General features: G+C 37.0%; 1 protein-coding gene across 1 annotated transcript in view; it reads right to left on the reverse strand.

The window, feature by feature from the left end:
• Positions 1–21,855, reverse strand: part of LOC113041514 (integrin alpha-5-like) — a 46,182-nt gene that overhangs the window by 11,576 nt on the left and 12,751 nt on the right. The window contains exons 2-21 of the mRNA XM_026200104.1: positions 20,112–20,242; positions 13,454–13,554; positions 12,934–13,057; positions 12,788–12,849; positions 12,651–12,696; positions 11,865–11,993; positions 11,729–11,773; positions 11,270–11,313; positions 11,050–11,103; positions 10,416–10,468; positions 10,124–10,332; positions 9,027–9,227; positions 8,892–8,937; positions 8,576–8,689; positions 6,976–7,031; positions 6,118–6,275; positions 5,461–5,598; positions 2,657–2,724; positions 1,082–1,229; positions 551–643 (exon numbers count right to left, since the gene is read on the reverse strand). Coding sequence (XP_026055889.1) covers positions 551–643; positions 1,082–1,229; positions 2,657–2,724; positions 5,461–5,598; positions 6,118–6,275; positions 6,976–7,031; positions 8,576–8,689; positions 8,892–8,937; positions 9,027–9,227; positions 10,124–10,332; positions 10,416–10,468; positions 11,050–11,103; positions 11,270–11,313; positions 11,729–11,773; positions 11,865–11,993; positions 12,651–12,696; positions 12,788–12,849; positions 12,934–13,057; positions 13,454–13,554; positions 20,112–20,242 — 2,020 coding nt within the window. The remainder of the gene's footprint in view (positions 1–550; positions 644–1,081; positions 1,230–2,656; positions 2,725–5,460; positions 5,599–6,117; positions 6,276–6,975; positions 7,032–8,575; positions 8,690–8,891; positions 8,938–9,026; positions 9,228–10,123; positions 10,333–10,415; positions 10,469–11,049; positions 11,104–11,269; positions 11,314–11,728; positions 11,774–11,864; positions 11,994–12,650; positions 12,697–12,787; positions 12,850–12,933; positions 13,058–13,453; positions 13,555–20,111; positions 20,243–21,855) is intronic.

Raw genomic sequence — 21,855 nt, forward strand, 5'->3', positions numbered from 1 at the left:
GCTGGTGGGAACTTCCTGCCTGTCCAAACATGATCCAACACAGCCCTTAACAAGCCCCCCAGACAGCACTACAAGCTGACTCACACAGGTTAGATGACTAATAAAGGTTACGTGACTAACAGGGCACAATTATGGTTGCTGGAGGCCTGGTTTTTTAAAATAGTAGATGTCAGTAATCAGAATTTCCATGATTTCTCCAGACGTTTGTGAATACTGGAAAAGGATAACTGGATAACCATAACTTATTTTATAGAGATTGCACACACAAAAAGATATTTTAAGGTGTCTTTGTTACACGCTACATGTACTTACTATTGTATTAGCAATTCATTAACCAAACCCTAATCTTAACCCTAACCCTAGAATGAGTAAATATAGTTAATTAACATTACTCAGTACTTAAATGTACAATCACACTGTAACAAGGACACCTTAAAATAAAGATAAACTGCATCTTTTAGCCAAGGAAAAAGAGTTGAGCTTAACTCAAGACCCCAAGTCACTCAAGGGTGTAAATCCGCACAGACAGAAAGAACAGTTAGGTGCTTACGCTAGTGCCTGATTTCATGGGGTTCCCCAGGTCACAGCTGAGGTAACGGGTCTGATTTTCCGTCTCATAACTGCAGGTCAGTTGGGTCAGGCTCTGTCCAGAGAAATAGAGAAAAAGACCAATACATTTTGGGAAACACACACACACACACAGTGATAACTCACACACCGACTCATGTCTTAACCTGCTTGGAATAAGTGTGGTACTACTGCTGAATGTTACATTTTTGTGCTAAATCATCCACACACATGGTAAGGGTTAACAAAAAAGTCCAAGTAATTAATAAAAACAGACCCTGTTTGGTGCCCATAATCCTGCATTAAGCACCCCCCCTTCTTAAAATGTAAAGTATTCTATATTTTTGCCCCACTACAGGATTTCTCTCATCACATGTCTCCATTAATAAAAAACACGTCTTCTCTGGAGTATCAAAGTAACAGAACAAAGGTCTTTCTCAGCTGAAATGCTGAACACATGTAGGAGTTAATGGTGTAATAGGCAGCACCTGGAGGGAGGGTCTCCGTATCTCACCTCGTTATTGCGGGCTATTCCGCTGTAGTCGGCCTCTGGTGGCAAGACCACATACAGCTCGGCTTCGTAAGCCCCGCCTCCGTCGTTCTTTGCGTTGAAAGTCAGGGTCAGAGAGTTGTCATCGCCCATGTACACTTCCTTCCTGTCCCTACGGAACCAAAACATAAAAATCATGCATTGGTGGCTAATTTACTTTCTATAGGGTCCATAGGGCGAAAAACAAATATACAAATTTTACTTTCAAACACTTTTTAAGTCAATACATTAATAAGCACCACTAACTGGCCATTAAAAAAAAAAAAAACTGTGAAGTAGTTTTGAAAACTAGCTGTGAAGTTTTAAGCATACAGGACATTGAGCGTATGTAATTCTGCTGATCTAGCAGCAAATATCACTCAGATCTTTCCAACAGGAAGCCCTTCCTCCAGCACTGTACACACATTTCCTATTAAAAACCCCTAATTTCCAGTGTAGCTATAAAGTTGAACATGCAACGACAAAGACTGTGAAACATTCCGCAATGTTCCCTTTTTTTCTATTCGTTCGCGTTCCCTCCCCTCTTTCTTTTCTCTCTACATCTCAGACACAATGAGAAATTCCATGCGAGGGCCACACAGACGCTTCCAATTACCGCCTGGCCTCGTAAAGCCACGCTGGGGAAGCGGCACGTACCGAATTCAAACACTGGCACTCGGCTGGTGGGGGACTCAAACCTATGTGAAAGCCATTGCTCGCTGTACTTTCGTAACAAACCCCTCCAGATGGCACATATGAGGTTTGGGTTCATGTCATAAGGAGGTCATGATTAGCATTCAATGGCAAATCAAAATAAATATAAAGACCCTTACAATAAATGAACACCAACAAGTTAATTTGACAGAAACCTGGACCCGGGAAGCAGATTCTGATAGCCGTACTAAAGAACGAGCCATGTTGTCCGAGGCATCTCTGATGCATTTTCACATTTTCTCCTAAAGAATAAGCCCATGAGCGAATTTCCAAGAGACAGTATTTTTCCTCTGTTTGTTGATTGACAAGAAAATCCAAAATCACTCTGTGGAGAAAATTAATACCATCCACAGTTTAATAAACATTTGACCTAAGACAAACGCAACAAATCTGTAAGGTTTTTAGTAAGACAGTCGAAGAATAACAAGAGATACAAACAAATCTGTGTATAAAAGAAAGAAAATGCACACAGATTTTACAAATCAACTGCAGGAAACTGCCGTTGTAACTGCAGGGAAAAGGGGGCCGCAGTGAATTCCACATTTTCCAAACTTATCCGCTATATCTAAGTCGTTTTTTTTTCCACAAGCCAGCTAAGTCAGCCAATCCCAGCACCTGTTGCATAGCCCTCCTTCCTGTTTTTCCTGTGCATCTGTCCAATTGTGTGCAACTTTCTAAAAGCTGTGACTCATCACATATATTTATCCAAATATCTAATCTAAAGAGTAGCTGGAACAGCCATAGCTTATTTCTCATGTCTACTTTATATGTGCCTTTATTGCAAACTTCGCAAAAGCACACTAAAGGCTTTTATTTCTTTTTTGCATTCCTTGCTAATAATCTTACCCGTGCACAGAGATTTTCAGGTCAGGGACGCAGATGTTGTCCTCTCCGCAGTCCAATAAAATCTGGGCCTAGAACACAAGCCAGAAAAATGTTAAGGTAAATTACTGAGAGATTATTAGTCATTGATTTGCAACCTATTTTATTCAGAACCAACTTCTTATAAGTGCTGGGACTTGATTTTATATTTCAGGAATTGACTGGACATTCAATTCATGACAAAAATGTTTTTAATATGGGGGGCATACATGTATTAAAAAGAAAAGCCTCAGAAGTTTGGCATCATCTTTTGTCATTTTTATATTTTATATATATATATATATATATATATATATATATATATATATATATATATATATATATATATATATATATATATATATATATATACATACACATACACATTCAGCAATTAAATTAAGTTAATAAAAATGTATTAACAATAGTATTTTTAGAGTAATTAAATGCATAATAAAACAAACAATCATTTAATTTATAATAAGACCAGGAATGCATCTTTATAGTAGGTCAATTTTAATTTCTTGTTGATTTAAAGGGTAAAAATAGAAAGCAAGCCAGTCGTTTACGAACAATGTGATCTAAAAAAGCGGCTGTCTCAGATTGTCCAGTCATTTTCTTAATCATATGCAGGATACCACCTGCAATCCAGTGTCTTTAATGTCATTCAGACATCATCGCCCTATAATAAGCATACTTTTAGTCACACTTCCCATAACCAAAATCCAAACTAAACCTCTCCATGCAATTAAAACAGAAACAAAACAAAAATCCAATAAACCTTTACAAACGTACAAATTCCCATGAAACGTCAAACTACTTACACTACGAAATAGCTTTTTTTCAAAAATCCAAACAAAGCACAGTGTGCACACTTAGGTCAAGTGTTAGCGCATGACCATGTAATGGTCAAAGAATACTACTCGATATAAACAAAATGAATCTAAACATCGCCGTTTGCAATCGTAAACATCACTCTTCAGTTTAAAATTACTTTACACTGCTGAACGAATACAGGGTTGAAGAGCAGATGTGTACGGGCTTCAAAAAACATATAGAGCTCACTCGGAGGGATAAAGAGCTATGGTTGTACCCATAAGGCTGTTCTATACGCCACCGACATCCACATCAGAGGCTGCCGACCCTGAACCACATGCTAGCTGCACGCGACACCACCCAACTCTCACCACACAGACTAATCTAAATATATACATCGCAAAAAGCGCACACACATTAATGAGAGAGAATCTATATACAATTTATGAATGACTCGAATACATAAAGAAAAGGGGAAAGTGGTGCCGCGGCTAATTGCTACCACCTGACACTGTATTCCCAACATGTGCATGGTTGACGCAACATAACGATGAGGATAAGAAAATAGAATGGGGAGATTAGAAAGGGCAAAGTGGCTTCCCTGTAATTAGCAGTTGCTGAGCTCTAATTACAACCGATGAGGTCGGCCACCCCTTTCCATAGCTCTGTATCGGGTCGCTCCGAACCTCCTGGAGAGGGTTGTTTGGGTTCACTGGAGCAACCAAACAATTAGAAGCCCAAGCAGAGATACAAGAGAGGGTCACATGTGCATATGTTCAAGCTGATCCACACCAAAACCACCATAAAGTGTTTACGGAAGTGTCAATGTCTGCAAACAGCATGACTGGGTCAGCAAACTGGAGGGTGCCTGGCGGGATCACCAACAACATTTATAAAAGGAGGTCTAAAACATCTCAATCTATAGCCAAGATTAATACGGAGCCTCACACCTAGAGTCCCCTGACAATAAAGAAAACAAATAAGCTTCCCCTTCCAAATTTATCATTTTTTTTCCATTAATTCTAGTAAAAAAAGTCATAAAAAATAAGACCGTTATTATTTGATTAGAAAATAATATAAATAACAATAAAAATAATAATATGACTTTTCATTATTGTACAAAATTGCTGTAAATCGTGTATATTTAGGTAATAATATTACTCTATAAAATATATTGTGGTAACATTATCATCATCATCATCTTTTTATTGACTTAAACATTTTGTATATTTATGTAATATTTAAAAATATAAAAATAAATTTCATTTCATTTCTTTTAATTACTCTAAGAATATAATGTGGATAGTGTACAACACTTTTATTATATATATGTAACTTTAATAACAATAGGGTAAGAAGAATAAGAATATATATTTTTAAATGTTTTGTTGTTGTGTAATTTAAAACCATATAAAACCAACTTTCTAAAATCTTGCCATGTGTGTTTCAAACTAGGTTTTTAAATGATTTTTCCCTTTCTATATAATTGACACTCATTTATCATGAATAAAAGGGTTTCCACTTAGTTTTTTGGCTTGAGTACGCGAAGGTTTTAGAAGATCGTTCCATCTGCAATGTTTCCAAGACCTCGGATTAGAATGTTTCTGCATATGGTCAGCGCGGCCCATGTGTTCGGCACGGTCTCAATAACTACTGAAAGAAAACTGCCACCCAAAAAGCTAAACCTAAACAGACGGCATATGGCCTGCGAGAACCTGCCCGGGAAAAAAAACCTGAAATCTATTAACCCTCTATATGCACACACACTATGCTGCTCCTGGTGGGACAGTGAACAGTTCTCTGCTGTACATGCTACACATTTCCTTAAGCTCTCAAGTGGCTTTCCAGACAATTTGGAGAAAATACCAGTTGTATGTTTTGAAAATCTCTTCATAAAGGAGGAGAAGAACACACCGCTCCATGCATGTTCACATTAAGCACTGTGTGATATCTGCAGCAGCAGATGTACATACTTTCTGTTCGATGAGCTCCGCTGTCTGGTAGTTAAGGATGGGCCGCAGGCTGTATCTGTCAGCCGCAGCTTGAGGGTTCAGGCTGAAGTTGAGCGCGACGAAGATGGGCGACAGCTTATCCCTGAAGTCCTTCTCATCCTACAGAGAGGAAAACCGAGCGGGAGTTTGTGAAAAAGGTCAGAAAGCAGGACAATATGACACTCTTATTCCCTTGCAGCATTTTTGGCATCTGTTGCCACACTTATCTTACTTATCTTCACTTTTAACACTTATCTTGTACAAAGAAATGGGAAATTTACTCACTGAAATAATGTAGGTGATTTTCCCCTCAATGTTTCCAATGGTTAGCCCCACCTACTCTTAATTCTCATTGGCTCACAGTCTTCCAAATGCCAAATTAGGACATTTTATATTCAACTTTTTAATATAATGTATATACTTTTTAGTAATTTTTTTGCAAATCACATGAAAGCCCAATTTCTTTGCATTCTAGTCCGAAGTCAAGTCTTGAATCTATGCATCCAAGTCTAGACTTAAGAGACAGGGAAGTTGCGATTCATTGCTGTCAAAGGCGAGTTGCAAGTCCAAGTCAAAAACCCTGCTATTTAGTGCACCATTATTGTCCTGCTTTGGTAGGTAATCTGGGGTCAAACTCACCCGCAAGAAGATCTTGGTGTCACTGCAGACTCTGGCTCCATTTGGCACAGTCAGAGTCCTCTTCAGAGCGGGAAGCTGGGTGTCTAAAAACAGAGCCCTCCGTACGGCCCCTTTCTGCTGCTGCTTCAGCCGGTCCAGCTGAACGTCAACGTTAAACTCTACCAAACACACACACAGTGTCTGATATTTTAGAAAAAGTTTTGGGCACGATGCCTTCATGTTGGCTCCAGCATACAGGTGCAGGACGGAGCCAAGCTGACACAGCACTAAATCTCAAAGCCTATTGGTAGATCTGAACTTTGTGCTTTGGCAAGCGTAAAGACGTCTTCCAAACATTTAGTTTTTATCATTATCCAACACCTGAAGAGAATGGCTATAAGAAAAGCCATAACACTTTTGATAGAAAATCGTGAGGGCATGAAGGAATTTGCATGCCGTTCAGATGTATGTTGGGCACCTGTGCTCAGTTATCGGAGCGTGTGCAGTAGGTGTTATTCTTCGCACATAGTCTAGGCCTCTAATGGCAGGCCATATGGTGCTATCATTAGCCCAGGGGGAAATGGAGGGAAGTAATTGCTGAATAAATGCATTGTAAAGGCTGTGTATGTACAAAGAACGGCTTATGGATGGGAATGGGAAACATAAAGGCTCTTTTAGATGCCTAAAACCAGATTTTCTTTTAGGTTGTTAGGGAAATTAAGTCAAATTAAGTCCTAGGATAAATGATCGTCACAATGCACTGGTGTTACAGGTGATTGTAAGGGCATGACTAGTGTTCTGGGTGGCTGCTTATTTAAAAAGGAATACTATTTGCAAAAGGGAATAACAAGTGGGTAAACAGGAGAAGATGTGGCTTACCGAGGTGATTTGGTAGGTGCTTCCCATTGGCTGAGAGGCAAAAGCTCAGGTTGACACTGTAAGAAACAGAGCAGACAAATGATGAGAGATGAAGTGGATTTATTACAGTGATGCATTAGAAACATATTGGTTGCATCTCTTTGGCTATGAAATATTTGCTATTATTGTTTCCTCAGGCTATAACACTTGACAGCTTGAAGGAAGGATGACTATAGTATAATGGATCACTACATATGTGAAGATGTTTTTAAACAGGATAGTTTAACTGATGGAATGTACAATTTCTGAAAGATGTCTCGTGTTCACCAACCATGCATCTATTTGATAACAAAAAAAAAAAATAGTAAAAACTGCAATATTGTGGAATTTTATTAACATTCTGAAAAACGGTCTACCATTTTAATATATTTTGAAATGCAATTTATTTGAGTGATGGCAAATCTGAATTTTCATTAGCCATTACACCAGTCTTCAGTCACCTGATCCTTCAGAAATCATTCCAATATGCTGATTCTTATTATCAATGTTGAAAATGGTTGTTCTGCTTAATACGTTGTGGAAAATAAATAAGGGTTCAATTGAAAGGAAGCAAGAAACAAAACAAAAACAACAAAAAAAAGAAAAGTTTGAAAACAAGTTTGAATGACAGTTTAAATGAATGAAAGAAAACATTTTTTAGAAAGAAATTTCCAAAAAAAAAAGAAGGAAAAGTAACAAAAGAGACAGAAGAATCCAAAAGAAACAAAATGTACAAAAGAAACAAGACACAGAAGGGGAAGAATGAAAGACTGAAGAAGAAAAAAAGAAGAAAAATCACAATCCAGGCTACTTTTGACCTGTGCAATAAACTCAGTGTGTTCCCATGTGTGTTTCTAAGCCTCAGCATACATCTGTGTGTGTGTGTGTGTGAGAGAGAGAGAGAGAGAGAGAGAGAGAGCTCACATGCATGTGCAGCTCATTGCATCCTGATGTTTTCCAGCTGTGTTCCATCACTAAACAATATCTCATTCAAAGCCACTGCTAGATCCCTTTTTCCCTCTCTCTCCCCCTCTAATTTCTCCCAAAAGCCTCAGTGTCTAGGCAACGACTTGTAATCAACACATACGTATACAAACTTTCCCTGTATAAAACAGAACAGGCTGAGACACTGACATGACACGTCAGAGAGAGACCAGCCCTGTGGAGTTTCCTTTCCCTCCACAGATAGGAAGCATATTTCAAAAAGGCACGTCATAGAGTTGGGAAAAGGGTATTTCATGTTTTTCGCCACCTTCTTGGCTCACCCTCAACCAGCACAGCATGTCCAAACCATTTGGAAAAGCCTTCGCTGACAGCATAACTACACCCTTCCATACGTCCAGCCTGACAAACAAAGCCCAACTGTGGACGTAATGAAGTAAGCTTAATGTACTAAATTAGATTTTTTCAATTCCTAAATAAGTGCACTTCAGTGCTGCTTAAATAATGTCAAATGTTAAAGATCTTTTTCCATATCATTGCATGTTGAGTGTTTAGGATTTGGGTAAACAAACAAAAATGTATTTGCTGCTTTGGACCAGGAATGCAACTAATTCAGGCTGATAAAAGATGGCAGACATACCAGGACACTTGCAGGGTTTCGTTCCCACGGTTTATAGTGCAAACTTTCTCCTCAGGATTAATCATAGTTGGATAGACAGTCAAAATAGCACTGGTGTTCACAATAGGACGAGACCTGGAAATGACACAAGAGCCAAAAAGATTTAGTCTGCACTCAAAAGTATTTTAATCAGCTTTATGAATATAATTAAAAAAAATAGAATAAAAAAATTATACATTTGTGAATTATAATTATCAAATTATTACAATCTGAAATACTTCTTTTAAAAGCTTCATTTTCAGCAGCTGTTACTCTATTCTTAATGTCTGTGACTGACCTATAAAGAACGGCAGTGTTTGCACCAAATGCGCCAACAATAAGATCTGCAAGAACAAAAAAAACATGGTATCAGACAAGATTTCAGCAGCAGTATCAGTGGTGTATGGTAGCTAAAAAGACTAGGTTTTCTCACCCGGGTAGCCATTATTATCCAGGTCTTTGCCTCCACGAAGGGCGTAACCAAAGCTGGCAGGTAGAGCTGACGGTGAGGCAGAGGCCCACTGGCCAGCGATCACCTGAGAGGGCTTTTCCCCGAGACCTCCAGCATGTCCGTTATAGATGAGCACCAGTCCTTGTTTGTTCTCCCCACCAAATGGACAACTGATGGCCACGTCTGTTAAGAGAATATTGTAGAATTAGGGGTGAAAATACTCGATAAACAGCTGAAATTAAAGGTCTATATTATTTTGTCAGAATAATAAAAATAAAAACAATTTAAATAAATTTTTTAATTAACTGAACAATGGAAGATATAACAAATTATACATTATTTTGTCAGAAAAAAAAGTTTTTTTATTATAGAAAATGCTACAAGTGAATTTAGGCATCACAACATCATAATATATACAGTATAAAGATGGATATTCATTTTTATATTACATTTAACAATGTTATAACATTATTCATGTTTATAAAGATTTAATTCAAGTGAGTGTTGAGGGTTGTTATTGTTGACTAAAAGTCAAAAAAAAAAAAAAAAATCAATATAAAAAAATTGGTGTTACTTGAAATTAAACAAAATAAATTTTACTGAAAAAAAAGGAAATATAAAAGAAAATTTGAATTCAGCTAGTTGCTGAGGCAAAATTTCTCAGTTTAATTTAACTTGATGTACTAAAATAAACAAAACTGAAATAAAAATAAATAAAAACAATATAGACATGCATAAAAAAAACTACAAAGAAAATTTACATTTAGTCATTTTGTAAGGTGCTTTTATCCAAAGAAGACAAAAAAAAAACATTTAAACGTTTGATTAAAAATATTAAAAATAAAAACAGATTCAAAATATTAATAAAAATATATTTTTTTTTATCTCAATGGTACTCAAATAACTCTGCAGTTAGACAAAAGTAAATGTAATCTTAAATAAAAAATGAGGGAACTGAACACCTACATTTAAATATAGCAAACAAAACCAATGAAAAAAATCAATATTGACTGATAACCATTATAGCTGTCTTAAGACTGACTGACAAACAAATGCTGAAATCTGGGTAAATCTCTCACCATTGTAACCATCTTGGTTGAGGTCTCCAAGAGGGGTAATGGAGCTCCCAAACCGGCCGAACATCTGTGTGCCGGTGAGGTGAGGTAGCTGAGGTCTGAGATCCAGAGGTCCGTTCTGCATGTACACATAGACCCGACCCAACTCCTCCAACCTCCCATCAGAGTCACGAACCATGAACATTGGTGCGCCAACCAGCAGGTCCGTCATCCTGGAGGTGATACGAACCACAAACTAAAACACTGAACACATTCTTGTGGTAGTATCTTCTCTAACCCTGGTTGCGTTACCTACCCATCATTGTTTATGTCCGTAGCGGCCACTGCATAGCCAAAGTAGGAACCCATCTGAAAAATTCAGGAACATTACAAACTCTCAACAGATCTCAATCACATGTAAATACAAGCTTCCCATTTTGAACCGTACATACAAACAACATGCAGGATCTTAAGGCACACGTTGACATATACTCCAATTGGTTATGGTTTGAGTACATGAAAAGAGCTCTTTGATGATTCAGATGTGGCTCAGTACTCTAGCCCCCTGAGGTGGGCACACACAAATGTTTTTTGATTGTATTTACTCAGCTGAGGCAATCAGAGCAGTTAAAGGTCTCCAACAATTTCCATTTGCAAAACTGTGGTGCTCGTTTAGGAAAATTGCCCGTAAACTCTTGCCTCGCATAATCTGCCCTTTACAGCCTACCACACAGCACTCCAGCCTGGTTTAAAGAGTCTTGTAAAGGAAATGATTTTTGCTTATGTCATCAGTGTGCAACAGTTTGAAGCATATCAGGGTGGGACAAAGCTTTATAAAAAGCAGTAAGGATTACATAACTTCTGTTAAAATGTCACGTACTAAAATAGCTCCAGCAAAATATACTATTACACAACAAAAGCCATTACACAATAAATGCCATCAACCTTACCTGCTCACCAGTGAAGTTCTTCAGCATAACCAGAGAACCATTGAGAATTGAAACCTGATCAAAAGACAACACACTGGAGTTTTCATTCCATCAAGTACCAACATAAAAATCTCTGGTTGATAACCAACTCCAAACCAAAAGTCATACTATAGCGGATGAGTAATGGCTCATATTTAACGCACTGAAAATCTGACTTAACCCGCATCTTGGGTTATCTCACCTGTCCATGCAGTCTGACTCCCCTGGGAACTCCAGTCACAAAGTCTGAAAGCAGGAAAGCAAAATAAAAAAAAAGAGAGGAAAAAGTGAAAGATTTAATAGTGGAAACATGGAAATGTGAGTTCCTCAGGAATTCTGGCAATCAGAGCCACTCCAAATCACTCCACAGGCTCTATTTTTGAATTTGTTTAGGTGTAATGGATTCATAAAGAAGGTATAATCATAACACTTCCTTTGAAAGGTTCTACAAACAGTGCATGGATTTAATGCATCCGTCTTTGGCTATTCCAACAGCAGATGAGGATATTAAATCACTATCTGTGGTACAACACAGTCACCGTCGTTCTATCTCCATTTTTTTATGAATATAATAAAAATGACATCAAAGTAATCTAGTGAAACTGTAATCTAATGAACACTATAATGTAGAGGTGTTATATTTTAAGGTCACAACACTCACCTTCATCATCACCACCACTGAATCTGCCGACAGCTATTGAGTAACCTGTCGAATATATAAAAATATGGGTGGTGACAAACAGAAAAATCAAAGTATTTTTAACTTGACAGCTAATAAGGGGGACGGAAAGACATACCCATGTAGGTGTCATCAAATGTGATCTCTTTTTTCTGTTTGGTCTGCATCTGGCCTTCCACTGAGGTCAAGAAGAATCCTGGGTAATAGGCTTTGACTATTTCTTGTTTAACGGCAGTGATCACTTGTCCTAGAGATGGTAAGGAGAAATTGATCTTTTAATTGCATTTGCATTGAGGTAAAGGTCACAGTCGATGCAAATGATAAATGCAAATATCCACATTAGATGGAAAGCTAATCAAATTGCAAAACACACGTTTAAGGAAGGTATATACACTACTGTTCAAAAGTCTGTAAGATCTGTCTGAAAGTATCTTATGCTCACGAAAGCTGCTTTTATCTGATTACAAAAAAAAAACATAAAACAGTACTATTGTGGATGCTAAAATAATTAAAAATAACCATTTAACATGTTATTTATTACTGTAAAGGCAAAACTGCATTCTCAGCCAACATAATCCAGTCTTCAGTCTCACATGAGACTTCAGAAATCATTCTATTCCTGTTATTATCAATGTTGAAAACAGCTATGCTGCTTGATATATTTTGGGAAAACCATGATGCATTTTTAAGGATTCTTTGATGAATAAGAAGTTCAAAAGAACAGCATTTATTGGTCTTTAATAAAAATAAAAAAAACAATGTAAATTTAAAAAAAAGTAACTTTTGATCAATTTAATGCATCTTTGCTGAATAAAAGGGTTTCTTTCTTTATTTTTTGAGTCTTTAAGTTAAAAGCCCTTAAAGACTATTCTACAACAAGTGATTTTTATTCTAAAAGCCAAACCTTGCCAGAAATAACTGCCAGGTCCTCCAAGCACCACCTTTCCTTCCTGTAACACAGCAATAGTATCTAGGTGAGACCAGAAGGAAACAGCAGATAAGCAAAGCACTTTGTTCTATTCAGTTTCAATATTGTCTTACCTGTGTAAAATCAGCACTGAATCCACCTTGACAGTAGCCTTGTCCTTTTCTTCCACGGAATTCTGCAACGGATGGCAAGTTATGTTACCGTGACTTCAAAACAAATGAAATTGAAAAGTGCCACAACGAAGCAACCGCAAGCCCACCTGTACGGCACGGAGCATATTCCACAAACTTAGTGAAGTTTCTGACAGACAGAAAACATGAGCCAGTAGTATCAGCATGAGGTGTGTCCTCCATGGCTCTCCAGGAGTAGAGGGGGGCACAAGCCTATGGAAAGAATAATACACCCACATGAGTAAAGAATAGAGCAACAATGAAGATGAATTCAGTTCACAGTTTCATAATCCATGAGGAACAGAACCTGGACTTTTAATGTCACAGCATTATCCACAAGCCAAAGAGTCAGAAAGTTCAAAATCAGAAGGAAATCTGAAGACTATGACAAAATTATAGTGCTGGATCTGATCTGATTATTTATCATTTGAGACTTACAAAGTTAATTCAAGAACATGAACTTAGATTTGAGACACCAACCATACTTTGGATTCAAGCACAAATGTTCAAGAGGAGATTACAGTTTATCATGATTTGAACAAGGCTTTATGTCTGACTATTATGCTGACTATTTTCCATACAGCATAAATATGAGTAAGAAGGTCTTACCAGCACACTATCTTCATGCACTCGTACTGTTGCTCCAAACCACTGATGGGATTTGAACTCTCCCTGATGTTCTGCGCCATTCACTGTTATGTTCAGATCTCCTACAGCCATGGAGAAGAAAAAAATCAAGTAAATAGAAATAAAACATTTTGAAAAAAAAAACACTTCATTCTGTTTATTTACAAAAAACATAGTATGCAATAAATGCCCTTACATTTACTGTGCACAAATCACCCAAAATGTTTATTAAAAAAATTATATATTTGTATTTTTTTTTATAAACATTTTGGGTGATTTGAGTGATTTTATATATATCACTGCATTTCACAACCCATTCACATCCCAGTGGATAAAAGTCTGTGCCAACATTATTTTCCAGTGAATAGTCTAGTGTCACATCACATTAATCAACTGTGATTTTAAGCACATTTTAGCCCACTAATAAAATTTAAAGTCCAAGGCGGAAAAAAGAACAGACTGTATAGCGCAGGCTCAGGTGACCGGTGAGGTTAAAGGTCATATCATGAAGAGCAGGCACAAGACAGATGGTCACATATGGGCTGAAATGGGATTCATAATCAAAACAAAGGTGACATGTCCTGGCCAATGAGAGAGGTCGGGACTCAACAATAAGACCACCAGACCAAGACCAATAGAGATCAGGTTCAACTGCCAGAGGAGTCACTAGGCCAGAAAATTCCAACTGAATCACCCGAAAGCCTCCGTTCCCCACTCTGACTGCCAAACTGAACTTTGCCACAGACATTTCTCCAGTTGCACCATAATTACAAGCATGATGCAACAAGGTTCTGTGGTGTGATGGAGGGGAAGGGGGGCAGGCGAGATTGAGGAAGAGGAGAAATGAGTGAAAGGTACAACTGGCGGTAACACAATTCTCAGCTGGCTCTAAAGAGGGCCCGGTCTCATGCGCAGTGAAGGAACTGTGCCAGGGAGCCTCATCCAAACAAAACTCAAGCTCAGAGCTCAAGTTATGTGGGTTAATATTACGAAAACTGTCAAGAAATGTCTGGATCATACTGCGGCCCCAAATCAAAAGGAAGAAGAATAGGAAATTATATTTTGCATTAAGAAAACCAAGTCTACAATTAAATCAGCCAAAGTATTACTAAGCACCATTAATCAAACCCCTTCCCCCGACTGTCAGTAGCCTACTGCAACGCAATGCAATGCAAAAAAAAAAAAAAAAAAATACAACTTTAAACTTTCTGGTAATATTAAAAAGAAAGAAAATGAATAAATGAATACATAAATGTATAAATAAAAAGTATACAAAATTAATAATGTATACTATATATGTATATATGTGTGTGTTAACAATGAATACTAGAATGTGTCCATTATTACAGATTTCCTGATCTCTTCATTTATTTTTTTAACACTGTTTTTTTTTTCATATCACAGTAATGGAAGGTGTAAGAGTAAATGTGCATAACAGTCATTAAAATAATGTCATAATATAAACAAAATACAAACAAAATAGTGGTCTTAAGATCTAATCTTTAACATGTGAAATATAACCTTAACATTTCTATGTGTGTGATTCACCCAGTTTGTACAACTCTATTTTACGGTCTAAAAAGACGTGGTCTCATTCGGAGTGAGGAAACGGGAAACCCTCGTCCAAGCAAAACAGGAGCTCAAGCTATCTGTCAGATACACTCCTACTGATACAAACACACTCTCTCTCGCTCTCTTTCTTCAGTTCACAGCACCCTTCACCTTCCTCTTCGCTTTCTCAAAGTCTGTCATCCCTTTCTAGGAATTCCATTTCATTATTTTCTCAGTTTAAGTCACCATCTCCCACTCATTCCTTTACTATCTTGTATGGTTTCTTTATCTCCATCTACTTGTCATCTCTATATACTCGTCCTATTCTTTTCCTAAACACCCTTAACACAGACAGACACACACACATGCCTCCTTTTCCCCAGACGTCTTTTGTTTCCTTCTCTCAAGGATGTTTGGTACCCCAGCAGGAAAGCAGTGGGGATTAGAGCCCTTTAATAACATTAGAGGATATATGCCTTTTGGTCACCTCCAGGGTGATGGTTTTTTTCTTTCTTTTCCTCCCTGTCTTTCCCTCGCTGGCTGCCAAAGTAAAGAGGCCTAAAGAATTACGCAGGAAAACTAGCAGCCCTGCCCCTGTGAGATCCCTTACAACTGAAGTTTTAAGTGAAGTGTGTGTAATACACGTTATATGGAAGACGCCAGCTAATGTAAAACTAATACATGGTTGGGGGGGGGGGGTAACGTCGATGGAGGTGGGCCGTTAAAACTAACAATTATCTCACTTTCCACATCACATACAGCTGGGAAGATAAAGCTCAGCAGGGAAGGTGGAGAAAATGGTGTTGTTTGGCTACAGTTAGGGGAGAGCTACCCAAAACTGGACGAGATTTCCCTTTATGTCAGAACAACAGTCGTGATTGTTTAAGACTCTGATGCAAGATACTGTTGAGTTACAACTGTTGAAGATTGAATCTGGGCATTTATTTACACGTTTAATCTGATTGGATGGCTTAACACAACTTCTGAGCAGTTTGATTATCTTTCAAAGAAACAAAACTGGAAACAGCTGAAACATTCGTTTTCAGATTTAAGTGGTGAGGTCTTTGTTTGAAATATTTGCTGACAATATGTAAGATGTTAATAGAGCGTAAAATGGGCTGTTATTCACTTTCTCCACGGACCGACTTATAATGACAGCAAATCTTGAAAGACCTAACATGAGATCTTAATGATATTGACTTTGACAAAAACAAATAAATAAAAGGAAACAAAAATAATAAAAGAAAAATAAATCAACAAACAAAAAGTCGAAAAAAAAATGTTTTCATTAACTCTGAAAAAAGAGAAAAAAACCTGAAACTTCACCAAAACAAAACAATTTAATAACTACAATAACATTTTAAAAAGCCATAAATTATTTAACATTTTTGATAAATGGCACAATATAAACCTCTAAACAATAAACAAAATAAAAAATAAACGAACATGGTTAAATAAAAATGTTTTCCTTAACTAAAAAAAAAAACATTAGTTAAAAATTATCAAAATAACTACAAATAATTTTTAAAAGGCCACAAATTAATTTACATTTCATGAACATGAAAATAAATAAACAAAAGTCAAATAAAAATGGTTTTCATTGACTAAAAAAAACCTGAAACTACATTCAAATAAATTATGAAATGAATTAAAAATAAATATTAAAAGCTCTAGAATTAATTTGACAAATGTTACATTATAAACACTAAACCCACCTAAATAAAACAAAAATTTCACTACCAAAAAACTGTGCTGATAAATGAAACAAATTTTAAATATATATATTAAAAAAACTATTTAATATATGGTTTGTGGAAGATTCAACTCAATCTTCAACATTTATTAGTTTTTTTGTTGTTGTTAATAGTAAATAAATGACATGTTCCGCTTTCCTCAAGGTTAAATTTAACTTCATCTTAAACATCATATAAAAAGGAGTTCTTGGATTAACCAAATGTCAAAGTGGGTGGTTGTTGGCCAGAGTAAGCTGCAATGTGGACCAGACATTAGTCTGGTAACGTGAGACTAATGCTGATGTCACCTACAGGACTTAAGAGGAAGTATTCAAACAATTAAGGCACCTTAAGAGACACCTTTGCTGAAATGTACAGCCATTTTAATCAAAATTCCGTCTATTGCTAATCCTGTGAGTGCTCTCAGTTCCTGGAGTCAGGCCAAGACGACCTGGCCGACTCTCTCGTGGGACGGTGGAGGTGAAGAGGTCACACACACACACACACCTCTCTCTTTCAGTGATGAGAGAAGAGCCCCATTAGTGGAGTATCTCAATCTGTGTGAGACAAAGGGAGGGGTAGCGGAAGGCACAAGCCACATGGCTAAATTCAGTCATCACATCACGCGTCCCCAGGGAAGATGCCGAGAGACAGGGAAATGAGAAGAGACAAGAGTCAACGCTCGCTTTCCTCCGATTCCCGCCCACTCCCATCATTCTCTGTTATTTGCTTATCAGAGAGGAAGAGGAAAGAGGTCAGATCTACAGACACGATTAGCTAATGCTCTCTGTAACTGAGGGATGTTCGGGAGTTGGAAGTACTGTGTGACACTCTTGCGGCCCACTTAAGAGAGCCCATAGAGCATCAGGGGCTGCAGGGTCAAGCCCGGATTTAAGTGCTGAGGTCTTTATTTGAAATATTTGCTGTGACTAAATGCGAAATGGAAATGGATGCAACAGTAAGACTGGGCTGTCATTCATCTTTTTACACAAATAGATTTTTAAGTATGACTCATTGCCAAAAAAAATTATGTACTAATAAAGTGTTGGGTAGTTTTTGTCTCATATTTGCCTCATATAGTTAAGCATTATCACACAAGCAATAAGTGTTATTTCACACAAGTGCAAATGTGATATTGATCTTATACAACAGTTCTGTTAGTGAGAAGTTAATATGGTATTATTTTAGACACAATGTTGTCTGTTTTGCACAATTTTGCCAACGTAAAGAACTGTTCGTTTCCAAAAAACACACAGTGGCATTTAATTTCTTAAAGCATGTTTTTAACAAACTGAGCGAAGTATTATACGTATTGGATTTGAAGCGGTGCTGGCTCAATTCTGAAATCACGAGCTGTTGTCACATACAAATCAAAGTGCGCAGAAGCATATAGAGACGTTTTTCAGACAGCCCAGAAATACAGAGTTGCGTATATGTACATATAAAATTAGCTTATGTCAAAAACGGTTCCCGGGATTGTTATTGTGCTTAAAAAAAAAAAAAGTCTTCTTCTCCATAATATAATGCATTGAACCACTATACAACTATATAATAGTCTAATATAGGGTATATCCACCACACGAATAATGGGGGTAAATACTTCTTGAACCAGTCGTGCTGAAAAAGGTGGTTATTATCTTGCCTTTATTTCATGACCTGAACTGCTGACACTAAATGAAATTGAAGTAAACGCATAAAAACCATTTGTCAAAATATCAACCATGTTGGATCTGTCAGGATTGATTGACATCTAATTGAATGATCATTGGATAAACATTAACCTCCGAGGCTAAACCAGCCTCTGCCATGCATCACACGTCACAGGGTATTAGCTTGATTCAATTATGATCTTCTGCTTGACTATTGAGTTAAACCAAAGTAAAATTAGATTTTAATTAAAGTCAAACGTAATAAAAAGAAGGGCATGACATTAACATGACTCATAAGCACACAATACGTTCGCTAAAACAGCCCTACAGAGTAAAAGCTGCTATATGACGTACCTGGCTGTTTTCTAGAACATGCAGCTGTGCGTCATAAGTTTCGAAACCAAAGAAAAGTTGAAATGATGGATCTTTGTGACAGTTTTGTTGGAATATACCTCCCTGTGTTTGAGTAATAGACAGTAAATCACAGCTTGGATTTTCAGAGGAGACTTTGATTCTGAAGGAATGAAGCCAACAGTCTCTCACTGAGATGTGAACACTTCATTGTCCCCTGACACGTGTTCTACATACTCAGCAACTTGGAACAGTTCTTAAGACTCTGTCTGCTTCAAGAAAAGAGACGGTACACAATTGGTCTCTACTTATTCTTTTTTTCTGCTTGTTGTAGTGCACAGAAATCTGAATCCTAATGAAATGCATTTTTTATGTTTTACGTCACCACCACAACTGAAATTATTCTGGCATGGCGAGTAGATCAACGACCAACAATGCTAGCAATGTTAACACACAGGCACTAACAAGACAGCCACAAAGCTGCACAGTCTCGGTTCACATCAAGATTGAATATCTGTTGTGAACACCACTTGAAATTCTTCCAGTGGTGTTTTTTTTCTTTCTGTATGTTGAGTCTTTTCCTGACTGGCCAATAATATATGATCTTTTTGGTCGTGATGACATTATTGCATCAGAATCAGACTTCCAGAAAGAAACTACATAAAACCATCTCTATCTACTCAATTCAACCAATGTTTAGCAGTTGCTAGTTAACATGTTCTGTTGAGAAACGCATCTAATTTAAGAAAAACAGAGCTTGCATGTGCTTCAGGAAATCTGCTTGAGCACTTGTCTGCTTTCACTTCATCTAAACCCAAACTTCCATCACCCTCGCAGAGCAAAATCTACACTTTGAAAGGAGAAGGGCTTTGCGACCAAAAGGTGCTAGCTTTCAGGAAGCTGCATAGCAGAAGGAGCAGATTTCCACCAACACTTAGATTGTTTTAGAGAGGATGTAGAAACTGAAGTCAAAACACTGGATCCGATTTAATTGTTGGTAAAATTAGCATTGTACATTCTCATTCACTAAATTAGTTGCACAAGCTTAATAAACTTGATTTGAGGATCAAAACCATAGTATGTATTGTACTGATGCACTAAAATTTTGGCAACCAAACTAATGTGGCCAACAAAGAAAAAAAAATCAAAACCTTGAAAGAAACAACAGACGATTAATCATCGCTTATCTGAGTTTTAATGCATATTTTGTGCAAACATTGATTACTTACAACAAGTCAACATGTCAGCAGCTGATTTGTAAGTAATCAGCTAAAAATATGGTAAAGTAGCAATATGTAGAGCTTATTGAGTTGAATCTTTAGTGACCACCCACAGCCACTGGTCAGTTTGACTTACCCTGTATATCAAACTCTATGCTGCTGCATTGTGATTGGCTGAGGCTCCATGGACAGTAGAAGACTGACCCTCCTTCTCTGATGTTGGGCTGGCTGGTGTTGGCTTTGGGAGCTCCAACTATAATACTCACACTGTTCAAAGAGAAAAAAAGATGAAGGAAGCTGTTAGCATACTAATAAGACTATGAGGAATATTTATAAGAGAACAGGACAAATACAACAGTGTTCAGACTCACAGAAAGTCTACAGGAAGCTTTGTTATAGGGTTAGGCTTGGAACATCAGAGCTGCAAATCAACAATTATCCTTCTATGTTGAAGAAGAAGACCGATGAAAAGTGTTGGGAAGCAATTATGAACCAGCAGCATGTTGAGTTACAATCAAAAATTAGATTGTGTCATGCTACATTATTACATTAGTAGAGTTGTTACTTTTAGAGTTAGCTTCATTTTACTAGAATTCAAAAGCTGATATTAGTCTGATTTCGGATTCGATTAAGATTAACATATGATAAAGGCCAGCAGACAACTTATGGTTTTTGAAGAAATCGACTGCTTAATAATCGACCATAGCTGAATTATGTAACACTGTGGCCATGTGCAAAAGTTAGTAACTTGGTTGGCAACATGTGACCCCAACACACAACCACACACACCAGGCCCACTGGGTAATAAGTCAATGAGAAAACAAGAGCCGAGACTGCTGAAGTCGAGCTAGTGCTGCTGCTACAGCTGTTTATCCCCCCTGGGTTCTCACAAACGCAACCAAATATTTGAACACATACAGACAAACATAGACACATATTTAAAAGCATGATCTCTGAGTAGTGCACATGTCAAAACTTCATAAACAAAATAAACTTCTCAACTGAGAGGAAGAAACAATTGTGGTTTGACAGGAACAGCTGTTTAAAACTATATTTTTACATTCTTTGAATAAAATGCGAGTGCCAGGACATTGCTATGTGGTTTCTAAGATGTGCTGAATGGTGTTTAGTGTGTTGCTATGTGGTTGCTAGGTGGTTTCTTACAGGCTCACGTCAAAATTATCTGATATTCTGGGCTCTGAATATGGCTTGGTTCCTTCTTTTTAAGAACACAGTCAAATGTTTGGGACCAGTAAGAATTTTTTTGTTTTTGTTGTTAAGAAATGAATAGTTTTATTTAAATTACGAAACATTAAATTAATCAAAAGTGACAGAAATTGTGTGTTAGATGATATATGTTGTTCTTTGAACTTTATTCATCAAAGAATTCTAAAGAATTTATTACGGATTCCACAAATAAAATGCTTATTGAGCACCAAATCAGCATATTAGAATGATTTCTGAAGCATCATGTGATGCTTCACTGACATAAAAAGCTTTATTTACATTGTAATATATTCATAATTTTTTTTATGGAAGCTTGTCTCCCCAACTGAATAAAAATATAAAAGTTAATTGCTACTTTTTAATTCACAAATCTGACTTTTTTCACAATGGCGAGTTTACATCTCGCAATTCTGTGAGATAAGTCAGAATTGTGTGGCAATCTCACAATTGTAAGTAAAAATATCATTTAAGCAATTGAGAGTTCATATCAGAAATCAAAGCTCCAAGCTAAAAAGTTGCAACTAGCTTTTATTTTTGTTATTCCGTGGTGGAAATTATATTTTTGATCAAGTAAATTGGTGAGCAGTAGTGACTTCTTTCAAAAACATATTTTCTTCTTTTTTTTTTTTTTTTTTTTTTTATGTACCGAACCT

The sequence above is a fragment of the Carassius auratus genome, chromosome 23 (assembly GCF_003368295.1).
Source record: "Carassius auratus strain Wakin chromosome 23, ASM336829v1, whole genome shotgun sequence".
Classification (NCBI taxonomy): Eukaryota; Metazoa; Chordata; class Actinopteri; order Cypriniformes; family Cyprinidae; genus Carassius; species Carassius auratus.